The sequence below is a fragment of the Drosophila subpulchrella genome, chromosome 2R (genome assembly GCF_014743375.2).
Source record: "Drosophila subpulchrella strain 33 F10 #4 breed RU33 chromosome 2R, RU_Dsub_v1.1 Primary Assembly, whole genome shotgun sequence".
Taxonomy (NCBI): Eukaryota; Metazoa; Arthropoda; class Insecta; order Diptera; family Drosophilidae; genus Drosophila; species Drosophila subpulchrella.
In genome coordinates, this window is record NC_050611.1 from 21027422 (window position 1) to 21045698 (window position 18277).

General features: G+C 46.2%; 4 protein-coding genes across 11 annotated transcripts; 1 reads left to right on the forward strand and 3 right to left on the reverse strand.

Annotated features, from left to right (window-relative positions):
- Positions 1 to 570: 570 nt before the first annotated feature.
- Positions 571 to 18214, forward strand: LOC119551398. Of its 7 annotated transcripts, none has more exons than XM_037860732.1 (24): positions 571 to 706; positions 1987 to 2314; positions 4449 to 5265; positions 5708 to 5800; positions 5864 to 5921; positions 8110 to 8249; positions 8305 to 8478; positions 8840 to 9925; positions 10351 to 10435; positions 10496 to 11318; positions 11376 to 11559; positions 11623 to 11734; positions 11807 to 11956; positions 12020 to 12070; positions 12129 to 12438; positions 12497 to 12628; positions 13945 to 14378; positions 14442 to 15033; positions 15092 to 15269; positions 15332 to 15525; positions 15589 to 17191; positions 17258 to 17467; positions 17529 to 17639; positions 17700 to 18214. In XM_037860732.1, exons 2-24 carry the CDS (start codon positions 2289 to 2291, stop codon positions 17886 to 17888), a joined length of 7752 nt encoding a protein of 2583 aa, XP_037716660.1. In that variant the 5' UTR covers positions 571 to 706; positions 1987 to 2288; the 3' UTR covers positions 17889 to 18214. The 7 variants fall into 7 exon arrangements, with proteins under 7 accessions (XP_037716660.1, XP_037716655.1, XP_037716661.1 ...); XM_037860727.1 differs by having other exon boundaries at positions 572 to 706; positions 12491 to 12628; XM_037860728.1 differs by having other exon boundaries at positions 586 to 672; positions 12491 to 12628.
- Positions 5948 to 6785, reverse strand: LOC119551402. The gene has a single exon (XM_037860738.1). The coding sequence runs from the start codon at positions 6751 to 6753 to the stop codon at positions 6028 to 6030; it is 726 nt and encodes a 241-aa protein (XP_037716666.1). The 5' UTR covers positions 6754 to 6785; the 3' UTR covers positions 5948 to 6027.
- Positions 6807 to 7468, reverse strand: LOC119551403. Its single transcript, XM_037860739.1, has one exon. It carries the CDS (start codon positions 7337 to 7339, stop codon positions 6833 to 6835), a length of 507 nt encoding a protein of 168 aa, XP_037716667.1. The 5' UTR covers positions 7340 to 7468; the 3' UTR covers positions 6807 to 6832.
- LOC119551404 lies at positions 7340 to 8046 on the reverse strand. 2 transcript variants are annotated; one of them, XM_037860741.1, is made up of 2 exons: positions 7548 to 8046; positions 7340 to 7480 (listed from the first exon to the last, which is right to left on the reverse strand). In XM_037860741.1, the coding sequence occupies exon 1, from the start codon at positions 7971 to 7973 to the stop codon at positions 7548 to 7550; it is 426 nt and encodes a 141-aa protein (XP_037716669.1). In that variant the 5' UTR covers positions 7974 to 8046; the 3' UTR covers positions 7340 to 7480. The 2 variants fall into 2 exon arrangements, with proteins under 2 accessions (XP_037716669.1, XP_037716668.1); XM_037860740.1 differs by having other exon boundaries at positions 7342 to 7483.
- Positions 18215 to 18277: the final 63 nt, after the last annotated feature.

Sequence of the window (18277 nt, forward strand, 5' to 3'; positions counted from 1 at the left end):
TCGGGTCAGTGCTGTGAAGCGCCGTCATCAATATCAGTGTTGTGGAGACGGACTAAGTACGTACCTGGGTTAAGGAGGGATATATTTTGGGTTATTATTTTTTTAGCATTAGTATTGACAAGTAAAGAAACGAGGCAAATAAATTTCATATTACTCAGGTTTCGAATTTAAGCTGTTGGGAAAGAATTCATTCTAATGCAAACTGGAAGTCGAATAAGACACAAAAAATTGAGCAAGATGGTATAAGCAAAGATAATATAAATTACTATTCTATGGTATTTGGTATAAGTCAATATACATATCTACCTTAAAAACCCTTTTATGGTACTGATGTAACGCAAATTTTGGGTCTTAAGCAGCTTAATTTCATAAGTTTTCTAGACCTAAAGCTAGTTTAATAAGATTTTAGCTAGCAGAAAATCAAGTTTTTAATGCCCTACACAAAACGTTTGCCATACAAATTTTAATTCCAAACTATTACCAGCTTTAAAACCTACTCTTAGTTTAGAGCAAACTATCTTAAGTCAGGCACAACCGACGGCACTTTCCAACACTGGTGGATATTCTCGTCACTTCAATCCGAATTTCCAGCAGCAAAGTCGTGTGCGTGTTGATGGCGCGATAAGTGAAAAAAATAAAAACAATTTTGCGCAGCTTCGTGGATTACAATTGGTTGGTTTTGCGATTCGATTCGAGTGCGTTTAAAGTAAGTGCGTGGCGAAAGTGGCGGAGTGGCAGTGGCAGTGGCAGTGGAGAAAGAAAAGAAAGAATGATGCGCAGCTCGCTACGCGTGAGCTCACTGCAACAAAAGCAATAAAGAAAAAGAGACTCTTACATACATTCCGCGCACCCACACACTGGCGTTAAGCTCGTATATAGAGTGCATTGGTGCATTGTGTGTGCATACGTTCGTCAACGGGAAAAACATTTATTCGCGAGCCAGCAATTGCCAGGAAATATTGTACGCAAATTTGTCTAAAAATGATCTCTAACCCATCGCACGCAGACAGCCGCAGCGCGCTTATAGGGGCAGCGTATGTATGACGGCATATGTACATATGTGTATTTACTTTCCAGTGTGTGGATGTGTGTGCGAGTGCTGAGTGCTGAACTCTTGAACTGCAGTACATGGCTTTAATTCGATTTTAGGGATGTGCGGCCTGGGGGAGCGGGGGCGATCGAATTAATGAGTACATGATAAACAACTGGACGCTTTTCGAGACCCCGAATCGCTTGTTTTTCTCAAACAAGTGGCTTGCGGCAGCCATATTGTTTTGCCTTGCGTTTGCGGCGATGATCGCACTCGCACCCCCACACACACACACCGTCCAGTTTGTGTGTATACATATTTATTCAATTAAATATTTGCGTTTAATTAAAATGGAGAGAGAGTGCAAGAATTGATTTATTTGGGTAAACAAACAGTGAGATCAGTGTGAAACGGTAGTGAGAGAGAGTTTCTTTTGTCACGCTAATTGCACAAGCGATTAATTGAACAATCAGCTGTTCCAGTGAAAATTAGGCGATTCTGGAAGGGATCGCTGGAATTCTGCTGCCTGCCTGACCCATTAGTATTTCATTTTTCGGCCAAAACTAGTTTTTCCTTTTCCCAGACCCCACCACCCCTCCCCCAGTCGTCATCCATTAAATGTTTCGTGAAAACTAGTCAGCAAAAAGCACAACAACAATAAAGCCAGCAACAACTAAAGAGAGAGAGGGAGAGAGCGCGTGAGAGTGCGACGAGAGACCCATTGGAATATGTATGGCTTGCGAGTGAGTGTGTGGGTGCTGTTCGCTTATCTGTGTGTTGGAATAAAAACAATAAAATTGCAAGGAGATCGCTGCCTGCATTTTAACCCTCCCTCTGCCCCGCCCCTGCCCACGCCCCCTTAACCCTTCACCACCCACCCAAAGAAAAAACAAATATTTTAATGTACATGCATTAATGGCCATAAACGATTTCAAACGAATTTTGTGTGCGCACAGGTTTAAGTGAAAAGTAGCAGTGCCTAATATATATATAAAAATCATTCGAAAAGTGCAACAAAAGCCATTAAAAGGAACTAAAGCAACGGAGAATCGACGCAATTAAATCACTTCTGGAATAATTTCGCCCCGTTTTTACCAGCTAATTTAAAAAAGCCGATCCGAAACCCATGCAAGCTGCAATACCCCCTGGAATCCCAACCCTCCAACTTCGAGTGGCTTACGCATGCCTTTGAATTCGAACTCGAATTTGCATTTTCGCACCCGCACAGCAGCTCAGAAAAGCCATCACAGAGAACCCTATGGATGACCCATCAATCAAAAAACGGTGAGTTCAACTCGGAGCTCCATGATTTCCCCGGACAGTAACCATTTTACCACTCAGTAATATGAGTAATTGCTCGAATTACGATAAATCGCTATCGTTCGCATAGCACTGTCCTCGGGAGACTTAATAATTGTTATTTTCCCTCTTATTCGTACCCCACAGTCGATTGTACAAGTAAACATACAGTATAGATGCATTTATAATGCAAATTTTGAAGGCAGTGTCAACTGGTTGTGACGGATAAATCATTTAAATGAAATCATAGTCAACATAATAGTCGAATATCTAAAACGAGAAAGGCAAGGTCTTTAAATTTTAAACAAAAAACTAAAGTTATCTATAAAACCATAGCGAACAGAGGCAGTCAAACCGATTTAACCCTTATCACTAGGTTCTCTTTAAACTGTATAAATCACATTAGTTTCATGCAATTATCTTTATGGACAACCAAGTTACGCAAGATCATTGCGGAAATAGGGTTCATAGAGCGGTTAACTTGAAAGAACTTAACAAATCCTATGGAATTGATGTTATTTTACTGCATTTTAAGTAGTGTTATAGGCCTAAGTTCCTTTGTGGTCCAGAATTTTTCTCAATAGTCTCGAGCCCATATGAGAGAACTCTGCATTAGATCACCGATCAACTTTTGTAACAAGTTACTAATTCATTTGACCCATGATTAGTCACCTAACGTTGTTTGAAAATGCCAATTGGCGAGGTGAAGCTTTTTATTTTTAGCTGTCTCACAGTTCTGAAACGCACTGTTGTTTGCTGATTGTTTATACCAATAGTTCCCCCTAGCTTGGGGTTGTTTTTGTGCGGTTTCGACTACCAAATGGATGACTTAATACATATATACTCGCCACCAACTTAGGGAGCGGCCAGTTTTCACATTTTACCATTTCTTTAATAGCCACCAGGGGAAGTTTTAGCCGAAATAGATTGGCAAAACCAATGGCTTTCTAAGCACGTCTGTGTGTGCATTTTGTGGTGGTGTTTTGTGAACCATGGATTGTATAATAAGCACGTCAAATGATTTAAATCTATTAACAGCTCGGATAGGTGTTGCTCATTTGATTTTTGTCGTATGATTTGTGGGCCTTAACTGGTTTTACCCCGTCATCTTGGCTGCAGCGAGGTTTCCTCAAAATTCAGCTGCTAAATTTAGACAGAGAGAGAATTCTCCTAGATCAAACAGAGAGACATGTTATTGACATGGGCCAATCAGTCAAAAAAGTTAATGTAAACATTCGCCTTTTGGAGGTCTTGTCCGGCTGTTATGGAAATAACTCATCATAATGATGAATTCACCAGGCACTGGGCACCATTCGGGAAATGGGCTTTTATTATAGTCCGGGGTATATACCATATAGACGGGGTCCGAGCGCACAACTACGTACTCGAATATCCATTCCATTCACATGCAAAATGATCAAATAAACAGCAATTAAACTGTATCTATTCTTCGGCTGATTTAATTTTAGCTCAATTAAAAGAGACCCGCCAGCGACTACAGATCGCTGGGTTTTGGCTCTGGCTTTGGCTTTGGCCGTGACTTTCGTTACATGTTTGTCGCATTCACGGCGAGGTCTTGATTAGCCCCTAATCTAGCTATCTGCTCTTAAAAACAGCATACCTCGGTATGGGAATCAGCAGCCGTTCCGTCATGAAATTATTTAGCATTGATTACCCTTCATAGATGATTGAATTGTCAATCTGCATCTGCAGGTTCCATTCAATAGTTGAAGGGCTACTACTGTGGATATAATACATGCTTATAAAGCTTTATTATAGTAAATAAACAATATAAATAAATTAATCTTTCTTACGAAGATGGGTAGTGACCAATCTGTGGGTTTATAAGAAGCGATTAAAGGTTTTACAAGATTATTAAAACCATGTTGGTAACCAATCTGTGAAAATGAATATAGATAAAGATGAATTATTAGTCACTTAATGATTAGTCTTTACAATAATCGTAAAAACCATATAGCTTTTTGCCCTTTATTTGGAAATCACTTTGCCTTGGCTGCTCTACAGATCAAGATGGACCTATTTTCGACATGGTTTTTTAATTTATTCTTTTTAAATTATTTAAATTCTTACTAAATTACATTTATCTCTTTCCCCCCAGGCTAATAGATTTATATACTGACGAACATGAATACGATGAAGTTCAGGAGCTGCCAGAAGAGTCAAGCATTCAGCCCCCGGAGTCATCAGCGAGCAACCCAAGCACGAACGGTGCCAGCCACTCGGGAACTGCAACTGCAACTGCAACTGGATCTGGTTCAACAGCAAAAGGAGCTCCGTCAGTGGTTGCCCCACAGTCACCAGCAATTGTTGTGGACGCGGTGCCCGAGTTGTCAGCGCCCAAGCAGAAATCTGTGAAGAACTCAAAGAGCAAACAGAAGCAGAAGCAGGTGGCCAACAAGTCCAAGATCCCACGATCCCCTTCGCTGGCGAGCAGCCTGAGCAGCCTGGCCAGCAGCCTGAGTGGTCACCGGGATCGGGACAAGGACCGGGACAAGGAACGGGACCGGGACAATCACAACAACGAGAGTTCCGTGCCACCGCAGACGCCGCCGTTGCCAGCGAGCTACAAGCAGAGCCAGATGAATGGTGACACCACAACTGCAGCTGGTGGTGGTGACTCCGCCCCAGCCACGCCCACATCCGCCAACAATAACAATGCCAGCAACAACAACAACGGGGGCGTGCAACCTAATCCGAATCAATCGGACAACGCCAACCCCGTTCTCCAGACGCCGGGGGAGCGCAGCAGTCTCAACCTGGCACCACGCTACCGGCAGCTGGGTGGTGGTGACTGCTATTCCAAGGATCCAACGACGCCAGCGACCACGCCGACGACGCCCGACCTAGCATTACCAAAAAATTTTCAGTATTTAACCCTGACTGTGCGCAAGGATGGCAACGGATACGGCATGAAGGTGGGTGGTCAAGAGGCACTAGAATGCAATATTCTTCCATGCTGTGTATACAGTTGTCATACATTTTGTTATACATTTTAAACTAGCGACTTACAATTTATTAGCTATACAAAGTGCCTTATAGATTAGTTAGTTGTAAACTTCAACCTTTGACTATAATTGTCTACTATTAACTGCCTAATGATTGATTTTATATTCGTATAATGAAACTTTGAACAAAGCAGAAACTAACGTATTTAGGGTCAATATCTCAATGTCAGGTTAACTTTTGACTTAAAATGTTTGTTAATGGCTTTATTAGGAAAACTCAAAATCATGTTAGTGTTCATTCGATAAATAAGTATCACATTGGTAACCCGAGTTTGTTTATTGATACATTAAACTTCAGTGATTAAAAAAAAAAATGTATAAATATTAACACCAAATCTCTTATGTTTTCCAGGTTTCCGGTGACAATCCGGTGTTTGTGGAAAGCGTTAAACCCGGAGGTGCAGCAGAAGTTGCTGGCCTGGTTGCTGGCGATATGATACTAAAGGTTAGTAAAGTGACTTTACCTAATGCAAAATGGTATATAATATTATTTCTAATGCTTTTTCAGGTGAATGGCCACGAAGTGCGGCTAGAGAAACATCCAACTGTAGTGGGTCTTATAAAAGGTATGTAAAAACAAAACAGATGTGTGGTTAACCAAATTTTTATTGTGTAGGTTGGGGTACAAAAAATTTTGGTTAGTGGGGTGAGGAGATACATTTTAGAGGGTTTCTAAGCACTGGTGTCTCTAGGTGGTTTTCGACACTGTTTGCAAGATTTTATGGGCTCTGGTCGGGTTTCTGAATGCGGTTGTTCGCCGCATCTGCACTTCCTTTCATTGTCTGGGATTCTGGGGCATTTCCGTTTGTTGTCCTTCCAATTTTCCGCCTGGCGTTGTTTGCACCTTGAGCACTCGCAGGCTGGCTTCTTGGGCATTCGCGGCTCGTAGATGAAGCTATCCCTGTTTCGATTGCAACCAGGTGGAATCAGGGGAGCCTTTGGGCAGTTCTTGTCCTTGCAGTGCGGTGGCACCAGTCCTGGTGGTCTGACAAGAGGCGTCTCGTCCAGTCGTTCCTTGCATATCTTTATTTCCTTCTTCTTGGACTGGCTCTCCTTGACGAGTTTCTTGATGCTTTCGATTAAGGCTGTCACATAGCCGGGGGCCTTCTCCAAGAACGCAGCCAGTCCAGCGGGAAACACACTGAGAACATCGAAGACGGATTTCACAAACTTGTTGTAGTAGTGGATGCCAAAGAAGGTCCACTCGCCCTCCGGTGGCGGCCTGGGCGGGCACATATTCAGTTTGCGTCGCGCCCTATCGGCGTAGGGTTCGATGCGCTCCACCGTTTCCTCGTACACTTCTTGGGTCCTGTCCGGGGACTCCCACACACCGTAGTTCTTGGTGGCCATCACCACGGCGTAGACAACGCCCGCCTTCAAAATCAGGCCCACAACCATTTCAGCTTCGAAACCCCAATCTCCGTATGATGTTCGGAAAATGATCTCGTATTTTTTGTGACAGCCGATGTCGGAGTTTTTAAGATGACACTTTTTTGCCGCATGTTAGATCGTCCTTGATCTTGGGTGAACGCACTGGGCGGTTAGACTTGGTTTGACCAGGAGGAATTTGCATCTCTCGAGGAATATCTTCAAAGAAATTGCCAGTAGTTGTCTCTGAAAAGATTACCCCATAACGTTCAGAGCGATTATCCCCGTAGTACTTTGAGAGCTTCGAATCTTTTCCGCTTTTAGGGTCTTGCATTGGGACCTCAAAACTATGGCCAAGGATCTTCTGGGTCTGCTCCTTGAAGTCCCTCGCCCAGTCGGGCATTCGAAGGGAGAAGTAGAATCCCCGCTGGAGAGCCACACTGCAGTCGCTTACAGCCGAGAAGCTGAACTCGCTTTCTTTCAAAAGGGGGAAGGTCCTTGTGATATTCTCGGAGGCATCATGCACCATCTGCTCCTCCGGCTTGATCCAACCTTGCTTGACGGACGTGACGATTCCGGCTATTACGCTTAGTCGGGCCATTAATTTTGAAGACATGCTTTTAATTTGGGTTGTGTGAAAACAAATGTATCTATTGCATATCGGTTGTTAAATTGAAATACTTGTTTTTTAATGTTAAAAGGAAAGCTTGCTAAGTTTTGTTAGCCAAAAGTCTTTTAAATGGTCCATATGAACTTTCTGCTTTTAATACAATGGAATATATATTATAGCTTATTATTTATAAAAGGTAATTTAAATATATCACTTATCTATCCCCCTTAATAAGACGACAAATGCTAGTTGCCATGGATTCGAATGCGCTGCTCCAGTAGGATGGAATCTTTTTAAGGGCCAGCCAGGTGTCGTAAAGAGCATCGCCAACGCTTTCGCTCAGAGGCTTTGGAGGTGGCTCGCAGATGCTCCCTCTGGGACAAAACTTTTTCTCCAAATCCTCCTTCTTGCGTTTAAGTTTACGTTTGTCCTCGTCATCGAAGAAAGTGTTCTGGAAATTGGGGACCTTCTTTTCTACTGATTGGCCACCCGAAGAACTTTCTGTCTCAACAGAATCTTCTGTTTCTAGCTTGAGTTTACCGATTTCCGGTTCGACTGGATCGTCCCAGCCACCCAGTTCCTTGCCCAAGTAAAAGGTGCCGGCAAATAGCACAAACTTAATTAATCTGTGCAAGATCATTATGAATTTGAATAGGGTAATTTTGTTTTATAGTTCATAGCGTCCGGATTTAAGGGGAACTTTTTCAGGAAGAATGTATTTTTTTTTATTTTAGACAATCTAATCAAAGCTTCATTTCTTTTTTGTAACTTTTAAGCCTCGAACACAGTGGAACTGGCGGTGAAACGAAGTCAGAAGCTAACGCGACCCTCTTCGGTGAGTGTGGTGACGCCTTCGACACCGATCCTATCCGGACGAGATCGCACTGCTTCCATAACTGGACCCCAGCCCGTGGATGTGAGTACTTTAACGGATAATCTAGGGGAAGGTATTTAATAAATGTTTATTGCAGAGTATCAAACGTAGGGAGATGGAGACGTACAAGATCCAGACGCTGCAGAAAATGCTGGAGCAGGAGAAGCTAAATCTGGAGCGTTTGAAGAGCGACCAGAACAACCCGAGCTACAAGCTGTCCGAGGCGAACATCCGCAAACTGCGCGAGCAACTCCATCAAGTGGGGGCCGAGGTGAGTGGGGGAGTTACTCTGTAAGGTATATTCGTCCGTCCATACTCTAGGTAAGCTAGGTCAGCCAAATCCCTTGAGCCCAGGAATCCTTTCCCTCCCAGAAACATGAAACTAATGCCGCAAGCAGATGCCCAGCCGCTCTGTTAACCCAGCTAATAAAATAAACTACCTAACAATTGCTATTTCGCTGTACGTAACAATGTTGAGCTGTGCGCTATTTAAACACGAGAGTTCCAAAGGAAGTCAGTATAAAAACCGAATGATGCTACATAATCTCTATCTTTCTTTTCCATCTCGCGGCATTCTAACGCACACCCATGACGAATCTGAATCTGAATCCGAAACTGAACCCTAACACCAGGATGCACCGACTGTTAAACTTCAGGCGGCCGTTGGCAATAAGAACACAGCATTACTAACGCCCAACCAAATCCAACACTTGTCCGCGTCCGCCACTCACAACAATCAGCAATTCCATCATCTTCACAACCACCACCACAATCTCCACAACAACAATTATCCGCCACAGCAACAGCCAGCTAGCACCTCACCCGCATTCCTGTCCCTTCTGCCGCGTTCCCTTTCGTCCCTGTCGCTGGGCACGCGCAAGAACAAGATCGAGAAGGACCTGACCACGTCCTCTCCTTTCGGCCTCACCACGGACTTCCTGCAGCAGCAACGGATGAGCCACCAGGCGGCGGCGGAGGCCATGACGCAGTCGATGCACCAGCACACCAGCACGCCAACCTCCCAGCAGCAGTTCTTCCATCCGCACCAGCAGCAACATCGTTTCAAGGATTCCGGACCGTCGTCGAAGGGCAAGAACAAGTTCCTCATTTCGAGAAGTCTCATCGAGGAGGATGTGCCGCCACCACTGCCGCAAAGGAATCCGCCCAGGCAGCTGAACTTGGACCTTAAGAACGGAAATGCATCGCCGGGAGGCTCGCAACTGGTGGCTCCTGTCTCCGATCTGGATCGCGCCACCAGTCCCCAGATGAACAGATCGCAACAGCAGCAGCAACAGCTGCCCAGCAGTACCGACAGCAGTCCAAGCAATGCCAAGTCGAAGCGCTCCAAGATTAAGACGAAGGCCTTGTCCGATCCCAAGATGTCCACCCAGATGTTCCTGCAAATGGAGTCGGCTTGTGCGGCGGGAGCAACCGGCGGAGGAGCCTTAGAAGTGGATGGGGGACCACCACCGCTGCCGCCTCGTTTGCCTGGCATGATGACGGAGGACATGAGCCGCGGCAGTTGTCAGAATCTGGCTCAGCCCAACTCCGTTGGCACTGCCTTCAATTATCCCCTGGTCTCCACCACCACGGCGGTGCAGAACGACAACCTGAACATTGCCTTTCCTCTGTCCCAGCGACCCAACATTGTCCAACAGCTGCAGCAGTATCAGCAGCAGCAGCAGCACCATCAGTTGGGAGGTGGCCAGGCCACAGGCGTAAGTAGCTAACGAATCACTCGAACTCTATTCTCTCTGCCAACAAAGAAACACTGCCGAAAACGTAATCCTCTAATCCCCTAACTCTCTAACTCTCACACCCTTTCCATTATCTAACATTTATCTGTTTCATGCTTGTAACTATTTAATCGACGCTATCATAAGTTGCCAATGTAAATAATATTATTTTAATTAGCTTCCCGCTAGCTCAACTAACAGCAACCGAAAACACTTTTGATTATTAAACATGATAACACGCAGGAAATCTATTGTTATTATTTTTGGGTATACGTATATTATTTGCATCGGAGATGTAGACTTTGAAAAGCTATTTGCAGGTCAAATTACCTTTACTTTGTGTCTTACTTGGGTTTGAATTATGATAAAAATGGAAGATGTATTTATAAACGCATTTAACTTCACAGGCTCTGGGACAGACACCGAATTTGGTTAAAAACAAACATAGACGCGTGGGTTCCTCACCGGACAATATGCATCCCCGACATCCGGGTAAGAAAAATGATATTCCATTTCTGTGTAATGCAGACTTTAATACCAAATCTCTCACAGATCGTTTGATTAAAACAACTTCCGGTTCGTGGGAGATTGTCGAGAAGGATGGGGAATCGTCGCCGCCCGGAACACCTCCTCCGCCATATTTGTCCAGCTCGCACATGACCGTTCTGGAGGATCCCAACGAGAACTGCCGCGGAGCAGCTGCATCAGGCGGACCAGGAGTCTTCATCGAGTCGCATCAGTTCACGCCGATCGCGGGAGCTTCTTCCCCCATCCCGATATCCCTACATTCCGGCCCCATTCATGCGGCCCAGTCGAACGATACGCAGAAGGAGATCATCTCGATGGAGGACGAGAACTCGGACTCGGAGGAGCCCTTCATCGACGAGAACGGACCGTTCAACAACCTGACCCGTTTGTTGGAGGCTGAGAACGTAACTTTCCTAGCCATCTTCCTGAACTACGTGATCTCGAACTCGGATCCCGCGCCACTTCTCTTTTACCTGATCACCGAGTTGTACAAGGAGGGCACCTCCAAGGACATGCGCAAGTGGGCCTACGAGATCCACTCCACATTCCTCGTGCCTCGTGCCCCACTGTCGTGGTATCGCCAGGATGAGTCGCTGGCCCGCGAGGTGGACAATGTCCTGCAGCTTGAGTTTGACAAGGTGGAGATCCTGCGCACTGTCTTCCTACGCAGTCGCAAGCGGGCCAAGGATCTGATCAGCGAGCAGCTGCGCGAGTTCCAGCAGAAGCGCACCGCCGGCCTGGGCACCATGTACGGACCCACCGATAGCAAACTGACCGAGGCAAAGACGGACAAGCTGAAGGAGCAAATCATCGACCAATACTTGATGCCCAATCTGCAGGCTCTGATGTGAGTATTGAGTTTATTTCACTTTTCCTTTACTTATGTATTTACTTACCTGTATAGTGAGGATGAGAATGGCCAACCGCATGAGGAAGTGCGGAAGTTGGCCTTATGCTCTGCCCTGTCCACGGTCATATACCGAATTTTCAACACTCGTCCGCCTCCGAGTAGCATTGTCGAGCGTGTCCACCACTTTGTGAGCAGAGACAAAAGCTTCAAGTCGCGCATAATGGGCAAAAATCGCAAGGTGATATATTCGGAATGCTCTATTTTACGTCATAACTAAAAATGCAAATCTATCACCCCGCAGATGAATGTTCGTGGTCATCCATTGGTATTGCGTCAATACTATGAAGTGACGCACTGCAATCATTGTCAGACGATTATCTGGGGTGTGAGTCCGCAAGGTTATCATTGTACAGGTGAGCATCACTCTCTTGAGATTGCTATTCAAATTTATAATTCATATAATATGCTCGATTTTCTCAATGCAGACTGTAAATTGAATATACACCGTCAATGCTCGAAAGTAGTTGACGAGAGTTGTCCCGGACCCTTGCCCCAGGCAAAACGTCTCGCCCATAACGATAAAATCAGCAAGTTCATGGGCAAAATTCGACCGCGCACCAGCGACGTTGTAGGAAGTAAGTGAATAGAGCTTGAGAGGTTGATTAAATACTAAATGTTCCTATTATTTAACCTGCTAGATGAAAAACGCAGTCGACCAGACGAGGATTTGGATGCTGAGTTGACTCCAGGTGAGACTAAACAAAAAACTAAACAATGACTTTACTAACCTGTATTGTGTACTTTTAGATCGCGGTCAGACGTCGATTGTGCGGCAACCCTCGGATCGCCGGCCGGATGGGAACATTTCGATGCGCTCGAATGGGAACACATCCTGCAACACTTCGGCGCTGAACACCACCGACCTGCAGAGTTCGTTTCACGGCAGTTGTGCCAACGACAGTATTAATGCCGGTGGTGCCGCCGGATGCAACATGGAACTTTCCACGAGTGCGGCCTCCACGGCTCCGTCGAGCAGTGGATCCGTATCCGCCGGCCTGAGTGTGTTCGCCGAGCTGAACGCTATGGATGCGGTGGACAAGGAAGCGCGTAGGGAGCGGTGAGTTAGAGAAGGAATCTATTACCTTCGCTTAGATAACGTTCTCCCTTAGTTACAGTCAGCATCCGAAGCACAAGAGCGCCCCGGTCTCCGTGAACCGCTCGGAATCCTACAAGGAGCGCTTGTCCAACAAGAGGAACCGCAACAGTCGCCGCAAGACCTCTGATCCAAGTTTGTCGTCGCGTCCCAAGTAAGTTTGAGGAATCGATTTCACTGCCACCGCGGAGGAGAAGGAGAAGCAGAAGGCCTGGCTGACCTACTGTCCTTATGCCTTGTCCTCCCTCGCCGTCTCAGCTTACCGAATAAATTCCTTCATTCCCCATGGCCATTGCCCACTGGCCACTGGGCACTCCCTGAATCCTCTCAACTAAAGCATTTTCCTACTCTTTTCTGCGACGGCCAAGTAACCGGATATTAATTTTACTAATTAATGTGAATTGCGCCGCAATGCAATCAATATAAGTCTACGTCTGCCTTCCGTTGTCGCGTCTTTGTGGCGCAAACTTTCCACGAACTTTCCGCTGCGTGTTTATTCTAAAAGATTCGCTTTAGTTTGAGTTTTTAATTAAACCATATTTGAGTTGGCAGGGATATGATTAGCAGACATTGCACTAATACCTCTTTGTGGAATTGCCCCCGCAGGGTATCCAGCCTTCGAGCAGTCATTACCACCTACCACTCGCCCCATCTGATGTTTACGGTGACCATTACCGCATACGTATGTGTTTAGCAGCCACTGTGGATGGGATAGTTGATTAGACGCCGGCATTGACATCGATTATATTGTCCGCCCTGCTTTTTGCACCGCAATGTGGGCCACAGTCCGTTCTTGGTCATGTTAGTCAATGCCAGTCGCCTCCTGGCTCCCAGCCATCGTTCTTCCTCCGCTTCCTGTTGACAAACTGTTTGAGCCACTGCTCCCGACATATTTTCCTACCAACACCTGCCAGCCTGGCTGCCCTTTCAGTGGCATTTCTCGCGTTGGAATTGACTCATCAGTCCGGCATTAAATCGCATTCATATATTACAAATTAATCAGTCGGAGCAGTGATAATGGAAAGAAATATACGTTTTAATCGTAGCAAAAGTTTCAAGACGACTCTAAATTTTAATAGTTTTAAGTGAGTAAGGGTTTACCTGCGTTCCGATTTGTGAAGCTATAACACAGAGAGTATTCAAACTAAGGTCATTTATCAAATCGAAACCAATTCCTAGTGTACAGATTTTTAAAAATATATTTTTTTTCAGTTCATACTTTCAACTTAAAGATTATTATCTTTATCACCATTATAATGTTCTCCAGGTGGAAAGTTTGATATAGAAATAATATTAATATTTCCGATAAGCTGGATATTCCACTAAAGCGATCAAATACTTTTTGATTGGCCATGGATATATTTACTTGTAAACCATGTTTTCCCCTTTCCGATGTATACAATATTTTTCATTGTAATCCAACAACAAACAAAATTGAATTATGTTTACCATTCTTATCTTTCAACTCAGTGATGAGCAACTGGACTTGGGTCTTTCGAACGCCAACTATGTGGCGAGTTCCAATTCTAGTCTCTCTTCAGCTGGCGGCAGCGAGAGTCCCAGCACTTCGATGGAGCACTTTGCTGCGACCGGAGCAGCCGGTGGCGTCCAGGCACCGCCTGTTGGATTGAACCAAAGCCAGCATCCGCACCTGCTCATCCAGCAGCATGCCCAGCAGTACTGTCAGCAGGACTCCTTTCAAGCGGGCTTGGCCGGAGGCGGGGGAAACAACCCAGCCAGCAACTCGACTTTCTGGAATGCCGGCCACCCGCTGCCCAAGCAATGGTACCTGGAGAGCGAGGATGAAGACGATGTTAACGAGGCCGACTGGAGTTCCATGGTGGCCGCCGAGATGCTGGCAGCTTTGACGGACGCCGAAAAGAAGCGTCAGGAGATTATCAATGGTGTGTAAACATTACAGTTGTAAATGTGCTTTAATATACCGATTTCTTTGTGTTCCCTTCAAGAAATCTATCAAACTGAGCGCAACCATGTGCGCACCCTCAAGCTGCTGGATCGCCTATTCTTCCTGCCCCTCTACGAGAGTGGATTGCTGTCCCAGGATCACCTGCTGTTGCTGTTCCCGCCCGCACTGCTGTCGCTTCGCGAGATCCACGGCGCCTTCGAGCAGAGTCTAAAGCAGCGACGCATTGAGCATAACCACGTGGTCAACACCATTGGAGATCTGCTCGCCGACATGTTCGACGGTCAGTCCGGAGTGGTTCTCTGCGAGTATGCGGCGCAGTTCTGTGCCCGGCAGCAGATCGCCCTGGAGGCCCTCAAGGAGAAGCGCAACAAGGATGAGTCGCTGCAAAAGCTGTTGAGGAAGTCGGAGTCGCACAAAGCATGTCGCCGCCTCGAACTGAAGGACTTGCTGCCCACCGTGCTGCAGCGCCTCACCAAGTATCCGTTGCTGTTTGAGAACCTGTACAAGGTGACGGTGCGCCTGCTGCCAGAGAACACCACCGAAGCGGAGGCCATCCAACGAGCCGTGGAATCCTCGAAAAGAATTCTGGTCGAGGTCAACCAGGCAGTGAAGACAGCCGAGGATGCTCACAAGTATGTATTACAGAAATATGTTTTTATAACCTTTGTTCAACTTATCTTATTCAAATAGACTACAAAACATTCAGCGTAAATTAGACAAATCCTCCTATGACAAGGAGGAGTTTAAGAAATTGGACCTGACCCAACATCACCTCATCCATGACGGCAACCTGACGGTCAAGAAAAATCCCAGCCTTCAACTGCATGGCTTGCTGTTTGAGAACATGATTGTTTTGCTGACCAAGCAGGCAAGATTACACCCTCAAAAGTAAAAAAGTAATGTAGTTAATTAGCTTTTTTCTCTCCATAGGATGATAAATATTATCTAAAGAACCTGCACATCCCGCTGATGATGAACAACAAGCCAGTCAGTCCCATCATGAGTATAGATGCGGAGACATTGGTGCGGCAGGAGGCGGCAGACAAGAATTCCTTTTTCCTCATCAAGATGAAGACATCACAAATGTTGGAGCTACGTGCGCCTAGCAGCTCGGAATGCAAGACGTGAGTAATCAAGGCATTCTGATAACCACTCTATGGTTATTTATTTTAAATGATTTCCCACAGATGGTTTAAGCACATCTCGGATGCTGCTGCTCGTCAGTCGAAGAATCGTTCGAAGAACGCCTCCAACAGCCATGACACAAGTATCAGCGACCCAGCCCTCACCGCTATTCCGCATTCCAGCACCAAGGATTCGTTGGAGCTGACCACCGATTGCGCACAGCCAATGGCGGCGACAGCCACGTTGACCACCACACCCTTGGCGCCAATGCTGCCGATAGCCACGGTAACACCGGCTCCAGCGACCAGCAACAGCAACACTAGCACCACTACGGGAGTACAGTTGCGAGATCCTCCACGGGATGTGGGAACAAATGAATCTGATGCGGATTACGTAAACACCCCGAAGGTGCAGCGTTCGAGCCAGAATGACGTTAGTCGCTCCATGTCCATAAGAAGCACTGGGGAGCCCAACCACAAGTATTCCGCGAATGGTACAGAAGCCAGCGACGTAACTCTGCGCCACTCCCAGTCGACCAGGGAATCGACCAGGCCAGGATCAACCGGGGAGGAAAGGAACTCCACTTATAGCATGATGGGAGGTAACTCCAAACGCGACAGTGCCAGCATTGTTTGCTCGAACAATTCGAACAACACGCGCACCCTGTTGATGCAGAGCCCCTTGGTGGATCCCACGGCCATCCATGTCAGCATCAGTCCGGCCCACACTGCGGAACCGGTGTTGACTCCGGGGGAGAAGCTTCGCCGCTTGGACGCCTCCATCAGGAGTGATTTGCTCGAGAAGCAGAAAATCATTTGTGATATCTTCCGTTTGCCAGTGGAACACTACGACCAGATTGTTGACATTGCCATGATGCCAGAGGCGCCGAAAGACAGTGCAGACATTGCCCTAGCTGCCTACGATCAGATTCAAACCCTGACCAAGATGCTGAACGAGTACATGCACGTGACGCCCGAGCAGGAGGTCTCGGCGGTGTCGACAGTCGTCTGCGGCCACTGTCACGAGAAGGAGAAGCTGCGCAAAAAGGTGGCTCCATCCTCATCGTTCTCCTCGTCGCCGCCACCGCTGCCGCCGCCCAACAGGCAACATGCCCAGGCTCAGGCCCAAATACCACCATCGCGTCTGATGCCCAAACTACAAACCCTTGATCTTGACGAAGTTGCCATACACGAAGACGATGACGGATACTGTGAGATCGACGAACTGCGCTTGCCAGCGATTCCGTCCAAGCCACATGAGAGGCCCACAACGCCACTAGCCCCGTTCAAAGCTGAGCCGCAGACTTCACAATCTGTTGCTATAGAGTCCACGAAACGCCAAAGCACTGGTGATGTACCTGAGGGTCTGCCGGTCGAGAAGGAACAAACTGAGGCGGTGTCGACGGACAAGAAGCTGGTACAGGCACAGAAGGAAGTAAAAACCGAGCTCTCAGATAAGCTACCTACTACAAGTGAATCATGTAACCAAGAGAAGCAGAATGTGGGAGCGGACAATACTAAGGAAAAGGCTGATTCGACGACCGCTGATAACGAGACCTCGGCAACAGCACCAGTAGATGGAGTACCCAGCCAGATCAGCGAGGTGGACACTACTGAAGCTGTGGAAAAATCCGAGGCCGACCACAAAGAGGACGTCGATATTTCCGTAAACACAGAATTGACTTTTTGTAACTCCTTAGCATATCATGTTTTAATCAATGTTATCCTACAGATCGAACAAGTCACGGTATCCAGAGTCGATAGCTCGACCCAGACATCACCAACTGAAGCACCGAAAGAAACGGAAAAGTTAACCGGAGGATCGGGCAGCACCTGTGGGCCGAATCGCATCCAGCATGCCAGTGTGCTGGAGCCGAGTGTGCCCTGCCATGCCCTCAGCAGCATTGTAACAGTACTGAATGAGCAGATTTCCATGCTATTGGTGGGTTTAACTCATTGTAAAGTGAAGAAAAGTCCTTTTTATATTATTTACCTTATGATAGCCAAAAATTAACGAACGCGATATGGAAAGAGAGCGGTTGCGTAAAGAAAATCAACACCTTCGCGAGCTTTTAAGTGCGCTGCATGATCGACAGCGAGTTGATGAAGTAAAGGTAAGGATGCAGCTAAACTACAAGGAATATCTAGATGCTAACCGTTTTTTCTGTCCACAGGAAACTCCGTTCGATCTTACGAAGCTGATGCATGCTGAGGATGTAGAGTTTGACGATGATATTGACGCCATTTCCAACAGTTCGCTGACGCCAACGCCCACGCCGGTTCCCACGGCTTCGCCCAGCGCCAGCAGCCAGGTTCAGACAGCGGAAGCCATGAGAGTAAACAGCAATGAGGATGAGGAATAGGAAACTTGTTTAATTTTTTTTGTATAAAATACAATTTGTTCTTGTTTTCCCACAAACGCATTCGACCAATTGAATTGGCGGCGTCTATGTTTTACGAGTAGCCTTTCTAGAGCATGCCTTTTACTACTGTTAATGTAGCTTCATTTGTTTCTTAAAATATTATGTATTCCACAAGAACCGATAACACTTTAAATTAAGCCTAACAATGTCCCCTCGTAAAACTAATTAAATACCTATACATATGCATATTATCGACTTAAACAGCTAAATACACAATGTTTGATACATTTATAAAGAACAATAAACAATATAGTTATTGAGAGGAATGTCGGAGAAGACTTATGTGTATAGGTAGGGAAGAGCTAAGTGAAAAACCGATCAGACACGTT